Source organism: Sorghum bicolor, chromosome 7, assembly GCF_000003195.3.
Source record: "Sorghum bicolor cultivar BTx623 chromosome 7, Sorghum_bicolor_NCBIv3, whole genome shotgun sequence".
NCBI classification, from domain to species: domain Eukaryota; kingdom Viridiplantae; phylum Streptophyta; class Magnoliopsida; order Poales; family Poaceae; genus Sorghum; species Sorghum bicolor.
This window is the reverse complement of record NC_012876.2, coordinates 58,542,835-58,556,007: the sequence shown is the minus strand read 5'-3', so window position 1 is coordinate 58,556,007 and position 13,173 is coordinate 58,542,835. Positions and strand designations below refer to the sequence as shown.

Genomic DNA, 13,173 nt, shown 5'->3' with positions numbered 1-13,173 from the left:
CTCAGCAGTATGTGCTGCATCAATGAGCCTAAACCCAATAACTTTTTTATGCAACTCCCAATCAGCACCAACATAATGAGCAACAACAGAAATATAATCCTCCTTAGCATTACCAGACCAGATATCAGATGTTAAAGCAACAGATGAACAAGCAGGCATCAAAGAATTCTTAAGCAAAGCACGTTGTTCATTAAACAATTTCCACATGTCTCTAGTAGTGGTCTGCCTAGATACCTTCTGGAACCTAGGATTATGAGCACGCTTAATGTAATCTTCAAAGGCCTGTGTCTCACCAATGCCTAATGGAAGATCAAGCCTAGCAATCAACCAACAAAGTTCATCACGAGCACGAGAAGCATCATAAATCCAGTTATGCACCCCATCAGCATTCATAGACAACCTAGATTGGACTTTACGATCATTATCCTGTTTTTTCCTACAAGCAAGCATGTGCCTATTCAAGGATCCAGTGCCAATCGAAGCTCTAGCAGCAAATTTTTTACCACAACGTTTACAGATGGCGTGAGTTCGAACCTCATTGTCGTCAAGGATAGGGACAAAATCCTCCCAACAAGCAGAGCGCTTACCAGATGAGGTAGCATTACCATTAGTATCCTCGGACGGATCCAAGTCCACCACACCGATCGGGTTCGGGCCGTCACCGATATCGATGCCGAACAGCACTGATGCGTCCTCGCGGACGTCGTCGTCGTTCTCGATCTCCAGCTCCTCCTCGGGCTCCGGCTCGTCGCCGTCGGCACGGTGTGGTGGAACATCCGCGCCAACTGGCTTCGTCACCGAGCCCGGTCGGATCCGCCCCCTACCAGCACCTCCAGCACCGTCCCTCGACGGTGAACATGGGCGCTTTGGCGGCCTTGCCATGGCGCCTCCAGAGGAGGACGACGCAGCGTCAGGCACCACCAACGGCAACCTGTGAATGCAAAGAAGAACAAGAAGGGGTCAGATAAGAGGGTTAGGGTTAGGGTTTAGCGTTAGGGTTAGGGTTTACTGACCTACGCCACCGGAGCCCAGTGCCGGAGAGCGAGCATGGTACACCGGAGGAGCGTACGAGAGAGAACGAACGAGAGAGCACCGTTAGACCGACGGCGAGCGGCGGCGGAAGAATAGACAGGACAACGACTCACATGGTACCCCGGAGGAGTAGGGAAGGGAACTAGTGAAAGGAGAGGTAGGAGAGGGACTGAGGGAGTCAGGGAGAAGAGCGAGGTCACCGGAACAAAGCTGGTCCGGCGAGCTCAAGGTGAGCAGGCGACCGACGGCGGCGTATCGGATCGGAGGGAGCCCGGGAGGCGAAGACGAAGAGTCGAAGAAGAGTAGACGGCGGCGGGGTGGGAGGATTAGGGTTAGGGTGTGTGTGGCCGCGTCTGGGTGGGGGGATTATATGTGGGCATATGGCTGGGCCGCTGGGCGTGGCCACTGGCCGCGTGGGCGAGGGCGCGAGGCGCCGTGCCGGCCGCCGTGCCGGCCTTTTGGGCGTGCCGTGCCCGTGCCGTGTCATGGGCCAGGCCGGCGGCCCATGCACTGCACGGGGCACCGGGCCGTGCCGGCACGGGCACGCGGCCTGCCGTGCCGTGCCGCCCGTGGGCCGTGCCAAAAGGCCGTGCCGTGGGCCGTGCCGCCGGCCCATGGGCCGCATGGCCATATATAAGAAAGACTGAAGGGGAGCGGAAGCGAGGAAGCGAGTAGGTAGGCATCGTGAAAAATGGAAGGCACCGCGAATAGTAGGTAGGGTGTTCAACACGCCCTGTCTATATTACCGTTATCTTCCACACCACCACCAGAGACTTTATTCCATCCTTGACACATAGATTCACTTGCTACTATATCAAGCAACTTCAATCTTTAAGCCACCCACACCTGCAAGTCTGCAACAGCGACAGCCGCAGGTGCATGGCTGGCGTCAGGCCTTGTAGAGCATGCCGATCTCGACGCGCTGCTGCAGCGGGATGCCGAGCGCCGGCAGCGCGGAGCGGCAGGCGGTGTGCAGGAACTCGTAGAAGCCGAGCAGCACGCGGTCGAAGAAGCCCGTGTCCCTGCCCACATGGAACCTCGTCTTGCCCCTGACGTGCACCACCCCGGCCGCGCGCGCCTCCTCCAGCTGCGCCGCCTCCTCCTCGACCTCCTCCTCATCCGCCGCCGCCGCCTCCCGCTCGATGTGCTCGCGCACCGCCCGCACCACCTGCCCCGCGAGGCCGTCCCCCTCCTCCTCGTCCAGCGGGTCGGCGTACCCGTAGTGGATCGTGCAGCCGTACACCCCACGGGGACCCAACCGCCGGACGGCGACGCGGCTCTTGGCGTCCACCTTGGCCACCAGCAGGTAGCGGAGCGTGACGAAGACGGTGACCCTGTGCAGCGACCGCATGTTCTTGATGTAGTGCGCCAGCACCGGCGTGAGCCACCGCCACTCCTCCTGCATGTTGCTGTAGAAGAAGCAGAGCCCCGGGACGCGGCGCACGTCGGGCCCGGCGAGCAGCTCGCCCAGCCGCTCCGGCGTCACCTTGTTGGCCATCTCGTACTCCGCCTTCCGCTGCCGGCCGTAGTACCAGGTGAACATGACGAGCGCGAGGACGAGCGAGATGGCGAAGGGCAGCCAGCCGCCCTTCATGACCTTGGTGCACACCGCGCTCACGTAGGTGCCCTCGAGGATGAGGAAAGGCACGAAGTAGAGCGCCACCAGCAGGACGTGCGTGCCCCAGATGATGAGCATGACGAGCGCGAGCAGGACGGTGGTGATGAGCATGACGAGGATGACCACCACGCCGAACGCGTTGCCGATGTCCTTGCCGTCGCCGAAGCCGACGATGGCGCCCACGCACAGCAGCATCAGCACGTAGTTGGTCTCCGGGGAGTAGACCTCCCCTTCCTTGTCGCCGGAGGTGTGCACCACCCGGACGCGCGGGAAGTAGTCCAGCGCCACCGACTGCTTGACCACGGAGAAGGTGGCGGAGATGAGCGACTGGCTCGCCACGATCGCCGCCAGCGTCGCGACGACGAACATGGGCCAGTACACGGGGCGCGGCACGAACTTGTAGAACCCGTCGCCGAAGTCGTCGGCGTGGTTGATCAGGTACGCCGTCTGCCCGGCGTAGGTGAGCACCAGCGACGGGTAGATGCTGGAGAGGAACGCGATCTGGATGGAACGCTTGCTGAAGTGCCCGAGGTCGGCGAACATGGCCTCGGCGCCCGTGATGCACAGCACGGTGCCGCCGAGCAGCTGCCAGCCCCGCTTCTGGTTGGTCACGAAGAAGTGCACGATGTAGTGCGGCGACATGGCCTTGAAGATGCCAGGGTAGTAGCGCCAGATGCTGTACACGCCGATGATCGGGGTGGTGAACGTCCACGCCGCCATGATCGGCGAGAACATGAAGCTCACCTTGGACGTGCCGTACTTTTGCAGCAGGAACAGACTGATCAGGATTCCTGCTGACAGAGCCTCAACAGTCGCTGCAAAAAAAAAAAAAAAAAAAAAACGCCACGGGGATCCATCAGCTCAATTGATCCCCGATCCCATTCTTCTTCCCTGAATCAAATCGATGGGCAGCTCACGTACGTTTGCTGACGGACGGGAAAGGCCCTCTGAGTCCGTCAATTGCTGACAGGACCGAGATGGCCGGCGTGAGGATGCCGTCTCCGATGAGCATGCACATGCCCAGGATCGCCGTGAGCAGCAGCAACCTTTTCGCCGTAATGCTCCGCTCGATGAACCTTCTCAGCTTGCTAGGCCTCCCGACCACGACGGGTCGAGCCGGGACCTGCAGACCCTGCTCCTCCTCAGTGTATATCTTCTTGGACGGGAGGATGCCGATGTTGGCGTGCTGGCACAGCAGGGAGTACATGGCAAATGTGCCGCCTGCAGATCGAAACACCCTGCTCCCAGTTAGAAGAAATGGCTGGTTTTTTCATCGGATCGGGTTTGATTTGGGAATTGGGATGATCACCTTCACCGTGGTCGTCGGCGTTGAGGGCGATGCAGATGTACTTGACGACGCCGATCAGTGTCAGGGTCCAGAACATGATGCTGTAGATTCCCAGGTAGTCCTCTTCGGTTGGGTTTGTCAGGTTCATGGAAGGGTAAACGTAGAGAGGGGAGGTGACGAGGCCACCGAATACGACGCCCAGAGTCTTGTAGGCAAGGAGCAGATCTTGGTAGAATCCCTTCTTCTGCTTAAGAGAAGACAATGTTGGCGTGAGTTGAGTTAAGGTACAGACCCCTTGCAATACGGTGTGTGTATATATACACAAACAAATGTAGAATGTTACTTCCACTGTTTCAAATTATAAGACGTTTTGGCTTTTCTAAATACATTGTTTTGACTATACATCTAGACAAAGTGTATATCTAAGTGGATAGAAAAAGACGTGAATCTCGAAAAGCTATATATAAAACGCGGGAACAGAAAGAAAATCTCGTGTTCCAAACATATATACTCTACTACGGCAAAACATGAATAATGGCCTGCCAAGCAGCAGCAGCAGCAGCAGAATGGTCAAACACTTACACCGTTTCCCCCTTGCCCAGCTTCCACGTCCATGGAGGCAGTAGCAGTAGCCATGGGAGATCAGAAGGTTGCCAGAGACCTAAAAAACAATATTAGGAGGAGGGAGGGCGAAGCGCTCATTATATTACTGGCAGAGCAGCGAGGCGCCTTACTTATAGCGGTAGCAAGGTGAGAATGGCGCGGCCAGGGCCCGGCCAGACAAGGGCCGTGGCCCACGCGACCCACTAACAACTCTGCTGATATGTGCGCAACGTGGATTGGAGTACCGTAGCACTTTCGTTTGTTTGTGGCAAATATTGTCTAATTATAGACTAACTAAGATCAAAAGATTCGTCTCACGATTTACAGATAAACTTTGCAATTAGTTTTTATTTTCGTCTATATTTAATGTTTTATGCATGTGCGGAAAGATTCGATATGACTGAGAATAACAAGGCCTGGGAATTATTGTCCTGCTTCCTCCTCCCAGTCCCTGCCACTGTCAACCAGGCGAAAATGGCCTGTGTTTGCTTGGACTGCAGCGAATCTGATTCGTTTGTTTCAGGATCTGAATGAGGTGTAACCGTCGAGGGCCTTGTTTAGATATGAAAAGATTTTGGATTTCGCTACTGTAGTATTTTCGTTTGTTTGTAGCAAATATTGTTCAATTATAGACTAACTAGGATCAAAAGATTCGTCTCGTGATTTACAGGTAAACTGTGTAATTAGTTTTTATTTTCGTCTATATTTAATGCTTCATGCATGTGTCGAACGATTCGATGTGACGGAGAATCTTGAAAACTTTTTGGTTTTCGAGGCCTAGATTCGAGTTCGGTTCGACTGCAACGGAGTGAGATTGTCACGCAATGTGAGAGTGACTCGTACGTAGTACTGTAGATCTTTTTGAATGGAAACCCAACTGGAAACTAGTCCTTTGGATACCAACGATGGCAAGCCTCAGTCATGCTACACTGCCGTGATGTTGGAGACGACGACTTTGCATCAGTTCTATATAATATATGCTGACCGCATGCAGTACTACGTTGCTGCAACTCAACTGAACACACTGCATGCATGCATGCGGTGCGCATGGCGTTCGGGAACTAATTCTCGCCTCGTGTCGTCTGCGTTAAGCATCCATTTTGTACTGAAAAGCTGATACGTTCTCCATCGGCTGTGCCATCTGATCGAGCTCATCATAGACCCTCTAGGGCGAAAAGATCACAACAAAATAAAATAAAAAAACAAGATGATGAAATCACGAAGCAGAAATTTCAGTGTCTCTATTCCAGGCATAATTCTTCTTTCAATGGTCAAAAAATTCTGAAGATCACGGTAATTATATATTGAACGGTTGTTTGACTAGCAACATTACTACATTAGTTTCATGGATTTATATAGCTCCTTACCGGTGCCGGCCAGCAGGAGCAAAATCTTCGGTACATTTTATCCGTTATTAGGTTTCGAAACATGATGATGAGGGATGAGCCATGCATCGTGCCGCACGTTTCTTAAGGTGAGTGGTACAAATCTCATCATATTATTCGTCCGGCAAAGCTGGGCCTAGGATCTTGGCACCGGGCATCTGGAAGGACCTGCTCTGCAATAGTGCAATGTGCCTTAACAGACTGGTGCTAGGTACGCTACGTCGCTATCGCAGGCAGGGCATAATCGCATTATAAACCGTATTTTGCAGTCAATAAATTTTTCTTTCACAATAAATCAGCAAACCGTATTTTCAGTCATAGCTAACAGGCTCATCAAGTTTTATTCCAGTAACCAATCCACGACTCCACCAGTGGCTACACTTTAGCTTGGTCTCTACTTTTAGTTTCTATACTACTTCTCCATATACTTTTCTCTATTTATGTGTATATCATACCAAGCATTTATTTATCTTCCGGTCTTAATATTATGTTCTTATATTAAACCTAATTAAAAAGTTTCGCATGGGAGACTGTACACAGTTTCTTGAAGGGAAAAAACTATATATTTTTTTTAAAAAAAAACAAGCTAATTAATATAGATTGCCATTTGGCTGGGCTCTGCCACGGGAGCCTGAGCTGGTGCGGCGGAGCCACAAATTGGGGCTCTGCTTCGTAAAAGGACTTGACTCCTCTGGCAGAAGTGCTCCTCCAGTCGGCACGTTTGGTGCGGCTCCGCTGTCGGAGCTGCCACAGAGCCGAAGTCGGAGCGTGGCCAAACATGCCAGCAAGTACGAAGCCGACAACACAACCCTTCAATCACATCTTCACCTTATTTGCTTACAAAAAATTTCTTCCCAGATGATTATTTGATTCAGACCATCTTGTTTGTCCTTGGGGGGAAAACTCGTACCATTTGGAATTCTACTAACTCCGATCTAAAATATATAGGTAGTATTAGGATTCTATCAAGTGGAACTTGTCTAATTTGGATGTAGATTCAACATGTATGCTAACGTTATTACATTCATCATAGAAAATACTTTCATAACATATAGTTTTTATTATTTAAAATGCACATTTCATTTAACAAAATATAAGTCGATTTGTCATATTAGGGGTGGTATTTGTTTCTTCCAATAGATTGGACACATATCTTCTTCTTCTTCTTCTGTTTTAACCAAAAAAAAAAAGAAACAAGACACATCTCATCTGTTGCTTTTGGCAAAGGGATTGACTCCTGACAGGCCCTTGTTTTAAGGACACGATCGAACAGCCGACAGACATGAAATGAGAGCACTAGAACAATTCCAATTCCATGTTGATTGATGAAAGAATTTTGCTATGGAACATGCCAGTCAGGCGCGCAGTGCACGGCTGCAGATTCTGGATTTGCATGCAGCGGGCAGATTTTATTCCTCCACAACAAGCATAAACAATTGTTTTTCCCATGGTGATAAAATTCGCATATGTCAAACTAACGGTCACCATATTCCAATTTAAAATTGCATTGCTTGAACAAATAAAGTTAAAAATACTCTTTTTTTTAGGAAATAAAGTTAAAAATACTTTGTGCAGAACCACAAACGCTCTAATTATTGGATTGGCGTGACATACTTGTTTAATAGCGGAATAAAGCTGGAAAAGGAAAGAGATGTGGAAATTTGCTAATAAAATAGGCGTGATCTGGTTTGCAGCTTAATTTTAGCAGGAGAATGTTCTATCTACCTAATAAGTATTAAACCCCAGGTAAAATAAGAATTAGAATGGCAAAGAATTCCATAGGCTAGCATACCATTCTGGCCGTATATAGAAGACAACCAACATGTTTCGAAAAAGCAAGGACTCTTGTCTGAAAATGGCAGTTCTAGAACCCAAGAAAGAACAAAATGCAAAACTAACCCGGGCACAAGGAACTGTAAAAGAGGATTCTGAATGCTTGGACGAGGAAACTTCAAGCACTGTAAAAAGGGTTCCATGCTCTCTCTCTCTCTCTCTCTCTCTCTCTCTCTCTCTCTGAAAGGCTTGTAATTCAGTGCGCATCATTTTAGCACTGTGGAACTCCCTTGTGCAAGATTCATGAGAACTGGTGCCCTCTTGCATAATCGATCGAGATGATCTGATCCAAAGGCCGAGGACAAAAGCAACCTTCTGATCTGTTCAGTACCATGGTGTTCTGCATCAGCACGCACGATCTAAAAGCTTAAGGCTGAAGCACTCTCTTTCAGAACTTCAAGTTGCTAATGAGTTCAGAGTTTACTCAGGCTGCCCAAGCCCAACACAGATTCGTAGCGCTCGGCTCATGAACAACATCGTGGATATGTTTAGATGTCCTCATCATCAAACTGGCAATGTCGTCAGCATCTTGTAACATAAACTGCTCTTCTTAATAAAAATGATACGCATATTCAAGAGAAAAAAAAATGAAATGCTGGAGTGGTGCAGCAGAAATCCCTATCCTATAGGGTTCACCTATTTTTGAACCACAGTTGTCATATATGATAATGATCTACTCATTTTTCGGAGTGGTCAGATGAAATATTGGAAAGGTGGGTGATCAAATTATGAAGATAGAACAATTATGAGCACTTTCAGAAAGTAGTCTTGTTAGTTGTTACCATGATTTACAACAATGAAAAACTAAATGGTACAAGTAAAATATTTTGGTTTAACATGTAGTGTCAAAGACTGTTACAAACATCTAGAGATGCTGCACAAATACCAATTTGCTGCTCCTACTGCTTTGCTGAGCCTATGATGAGATGTCAACATCAGTTTTCTTCATAGAAACACCACATCTTCATGGAAGTCATGCCATTTTCACGGTTCCTTGTGTGGAAATGGCAGTTCCTTAATTTATATGTCGACTTGTTTGCCAAAGACTTACACTTCATCAAATTGGAGAACCTCAGTTTATTTTCCCTTTATGTTAGCCTTCCAACGCAGAAAGCTCAACCTCTTTGGTGCAAGGACGATATGCTGCGAAGGTGCTGTCATTAGCAAACGAACCTGGATTAAAGCAAGTGATCCCAGTGTATTTGAAGGCTTTCTGCTCGCTTTTGTCACCCAATACAATCTGAAGAAGTTTTGAAAAGAGAAGAATGAGCACAACACAATCCAAAATTTGTTGTGACTGATAAAACTATACTGTCAATCTTGTATGTTCACACTAACAAATGAGCACAAAAGATCCACAGCACCTATAGCAAGAAAAAAAAATGAAGGGTTTGGCATAAACTATATCCCAAATGATATACCGTGTGAGGAGTTGGATACAACCGAAGGCAATGATCATAATTCCATATGATAGGTTGAACAGTAAGAGGCAATGGACAAAGATGGCTCTGATGGGTGATAGTTGCTACCAGCTGAAAAGAGAAGGATTGGTTAATGTCTTCAAAGGGGTTATGCTAACTACACTATACAAAAAAAGTAAAAGTCATCTCATTTACGTGTTCAAAAGGGTCACTTGTTTCTTCCGTTGTTGGTGGAATGAGACATGACCGCCGCATCCTGTAAAGGAGATCTTGCCGGAAAAACACAATTTCTTGTGTATAAAACTTCACCCTGAAAAATGATAGCTCTTATTGTTATTAGACATGGGACAGATCAGAATTGATAAATCTGTAAGCTGATGTTTGATTTGACCATTGCAGCTTGATAAAGATTAGTGAAATAGTTTGAACATATAAAGCTTTTTCCAAGACCTGACTGAAATGTCGGTGGATTACAATTCAAAAAATAAACCAAATGAAGCAGATAACACCTAACACAAAAATTGTCAAGTGTGCATTATATTGCCTATCCAAAATCATAAGATGCTTATCAGTGGACCAGCATGAAACATGGTTATTAAGGTATCCAGATACCCATTGCTATTGTGCATCATGTGATTTTGCAATGAGATCCAAAATAATCAAGAGTATAGCTGTATGAGATTCACAATAACTTCCTATAAAATAACTACAGTACATCAACAGCTTAGCTTCATATAGTGACTGCTGATCATTTCTACAATGGCAGACCATGAAAACACATAATACTTAACCAGAATTCATGACATCCAAAAGAAATAACACTGTTGTTCATTTTGGGCATATTGATTCTCTGCAGCTGAATACTTTTGATTTCGATATTGGAAGGCAGCTTTCCCACGAAATATTTATTGTTAACATCTCATCCCATGTTAATGTGTACCTATCGGTATAATCCTGATATCAGTTGGAATTCTAAGCATGAGTTTCATGTCGAACCTGCAGGGATTGCTCACGAAGATTGCATTTGGTATGTGCTTCTGAAGTTCTTCAATTAGATATTTTGGAAGTGCACACCTTGGCAGAGCTTTAGAAGGACCTGCATATTTGTTATCAAGTAAAAAAACATATAAAGCGATGAAGAAACATCTTTTTAAAAAAACGCAGGAGAGCGGTGTTTCATTGTATTATAGAGATGTTGAAGAAACATCTCACTGCAGCTGTCTGGGGAGAGAGCTAGCAATATGTCTGAAGAAACTCATTTATAGTCCTAATACTATTAGTATCACAAAAAATGTTCTAAATAGCATGGTAAAGCTAGGATATAAAAGAATGGACCAAGTTAATAGCCATAACAAGTTCCATCTTAAATAGCGAACTAATTACAAATTTGGATATAGGATTGCATTGTACGTGTGGATGTGAGCAGCTATCAGCTAAAAGCATCACTAAGTTTGGAGTACCTGCATCATCAGGTCCAGGAACGAATAAGAAACGACTATGTTCCTTTAATCTAGATCGAGCTGCAATCATCTCGCCAAGCTTTCCAAACTGAAATCTGTGTGAAAGTACATAGATAAGGCTTATCTCATACTGGAATAGCAAGAACAAAAGACATACAACTCTCTGACATCTCTAATGAAACAGAAAGCCATACCTGAGTTCTTCGAATGAATTGAACGCTAGATTGCAAGGACGAGAGCAGAAATTGCCCATTAAAACAAAGAGGGAAGGCACAACTTCCACACTATCATACCCGTCAAGTACAACAGCCAACTTCTCCATAGTCTTCTCTACGAGATAACGCATAGTAACGTCCTGAGAATAGGACTCAATAATGACAGAAACACAAAATAAAGAACTAATGTAAAATAGAAATACCTCAGGGTTGTCCAGCCAAACATCCGAAAGAATGACAAACATATCATTCACAGCCTTTTTCTCCAGTGATGATAATCTTAGCTGTTTGATATCGATGGTACCCAAAATTATCGGTAAAGAATAAAGATGTTTTTGACAAGACCAAATTCAACATGTGGAATGAAGCTATTGAACTTACTGCTTCTTCAGATGGTATTACACCTCCCCCAAAGAAATCAAGACCCATGAGCAATGAAACTGACGCTTCCCTGTCCTCCAGCGGAGGAAATCCACATGTATTTACCTGTGCATGATTTGAACATAGTTGCAATAGAATTGATAATACAGAAAAGGTTTGAAACTTTTCTAGGAAATGAGAACTACAGACCTGGAAAATGCCATTTGAAAGCAGCTCACCTTCGGCTACGATTACAGTATTTTCAACGAAAAAACCTGACGTGATTTTGTGTTCTATGTTAAGGAAAGCAGTGGTACTTTCTCAATGATCTCGAACTCCACATAGATAAAACAAGAGGAAATTTTCCTTAAAAAAAACAAGAGGAAATTCCTTGGTACACCATCCTTCACAAGTGAAGGGAGGAAGTTTAATGTTGATTATTTTATTTGACAAAGAAAAGATGTAGAAACTTTGTTATGCATTATTCACAAGAAATAGTAACTAGCCATCAGGGCTAAAAATTAACACTGCTTTCTTAGGATATGGCATTTGACAAGTCAATTGGAACTGCTCCAGTAAGATCCTCCAAGTAGAACTGTCGCTCCTCCAACTGCGAAATGACCCCCATAATCCATCTCCGTCCAGTGCACCCAATTAGCGACTGTATAGAAGTTATCTGCATGGAAAAGAAGAAAACATATAAGCAATTCCACATAGAAAGACTAACAAACATACAACGAATTGAAAAGAAAGGTGTAATGAATACTGTTTGCAGGATTCGATTTAAGACATAAGGATCAAAGAAATCAATCTATGATAGATAGATAGAACACAGCAGGGAGAAATACCTCGCAACTACTATCTTCGGTCGCAACTGTGTCAAAAGCTGGCTTAGAGAAATATTTATCACGAGCCAGCCTCTGAAGCAACACTTGATACCTATCCCTATAAAGGGAAGCTTTATCGCCAGCTTCTCCATGGACAGCTAATCTGCCTGTGTGCCTGTTATGCATAGAAAATCCCAGCATAGAGTAACAAATAGAAACATGAGGGTCATGTACACTTCCTGAAGTATGGACAAATTATACACAGAACAGGCTCTTTCAGCAAGTGATGTGCTATATGACCAGACAATTATAAGTATTCAGCAGCAATTTCCTAATATGATTCATCTAACACCTTTGTAAAACACAGTAGAATATTGGCACCACTCAAACTAACCTAACACATTTATTCTGCGAATTAGCAGCTGTTAAAGCGAATCAGATACTTAGATTAGTGCCTTTGTGGCATAAGGTACCAACCATGAATATAAAATCCCTATTTTAACATCCAATTTGGCAAAATAGCAAAATCTTTAACCCCAGTTCAATAGAGAAGCCTAAAAATAACGAACCAATAGTCCCCACGGAGAACTGCCCAGATCCACAAAGAAAAGGCAGCGTTCACATACTCGTAAAACACTTTCTTGATTGGGTCGTAGTGGAACCGCGGCACGAGGAACGCGTCCACCACTCGCAGCGCAGACCTTGCGCTTGTAACCGCTGGCGACGCCGCATCGAGCGCCTCCTCGGCCTCGACAAGCAGCGCCACCACGCGCCGGACCGCGTCCCGATCCAGTATCGACGACTGCACTGCACCCACCAAACAGCCACAAGCATCAAAATGAAATCGACAGACGCCAGTAACAGCAGCAGACAGCAAACGGCGCACAGGGGCCTCGACGGGAGAGCTAGCTTACGCGGTTCCTTGTCGAGCTCGTCGAGGAGGAGGTCGAGCGCGTCGTCCTCGGCGTCGGGGAAGCGGTCCATGAAGGCGGCGGCCTCCTCGAGGGCGTCCACCTTGAGGGTGAAGCCTCGCAGGCGGAACTTGCGCTGCAGTTTCCTGCGCGTGGCCGCCGACGGCGCCGCCATGGGAGAGGGGGGCGGCGGGGGAGAGGGTGTGGCGGGAAAGCGGGG

The 13,173-nt window shown here is 46.6% G+C and overlaps 2 protein-coding genes across 3 annotated transcripts; both read right to left on the bottom strand.

Moving 5' to 3' along the window:
• Nucleotides 1,741-4,637, bottom strand: LOC8083518 (probable potassium transporter 4). Of its 2 annotated transcripts, none has more exons than XM_021464505.1 (4): nucleotides 4,521-4,637; nucleotides 3,960-4,185; nucleotides 3,572-3,871; nucleotides 1,741-3,465 (listed from the first exon to the last, which is right to left on the bottom strand). In XM_021464505.1, exons 1-4 carry the CDS (start codon nucleotides 4,572-4,574, stop codon nucleotides 1,922-1,924), a joined length of 2,124 nt encoding a protein of 707 aa, XP_021320180.1. In that variant the 5' UTR covers nucleotides 4,575-4,637; the 3' UTR covers nucleotides 1,741-1,921. The 2 variants fall into 2 exon arrangements, with proteins under 2 accessions (XP_021320180.1, XP_021320181.1); XM_021464506.1 differs by having other exon boundaries at nucleotides 3,960-4,182.
• LOC8083517 (DNA polymerase epsilon subunit B) lies at nucleotides 8,465-13,173 on the bottom strand. The gene is made up of 13 exons (XM_002444440.2): nucleotides 12,957-13,173; nucleotides 12,669-12,849; nucleotides 12,064-12,217; nucleotides 11,760-11,891; nucleotides 11,426-11,503; nucleotides 11,237-11,341; nucleotides 11,059-11,139; nucleotides 10,835-10,965; nucleotides 10,641-10,735; nucleotides 10,177-10,276; nucleotides 9,376-9,490; nucleotides 9,181-9,291; nucleotides 8,465-8,999 (listed from the first exon to the last, which is right to left on the bottom strand). Exons 1-13 carry the CDS (start codon nucleotides 13,126-13,128, stop codon nucleotides 8,853-8,855), a joined length of 1,602 nt encoding a protein of 533 aa, XP_002444485.2. The 5' UTR covers nucleotides 13,129-13,173; the 3' UTR covers nucleotides 8,465-8,852.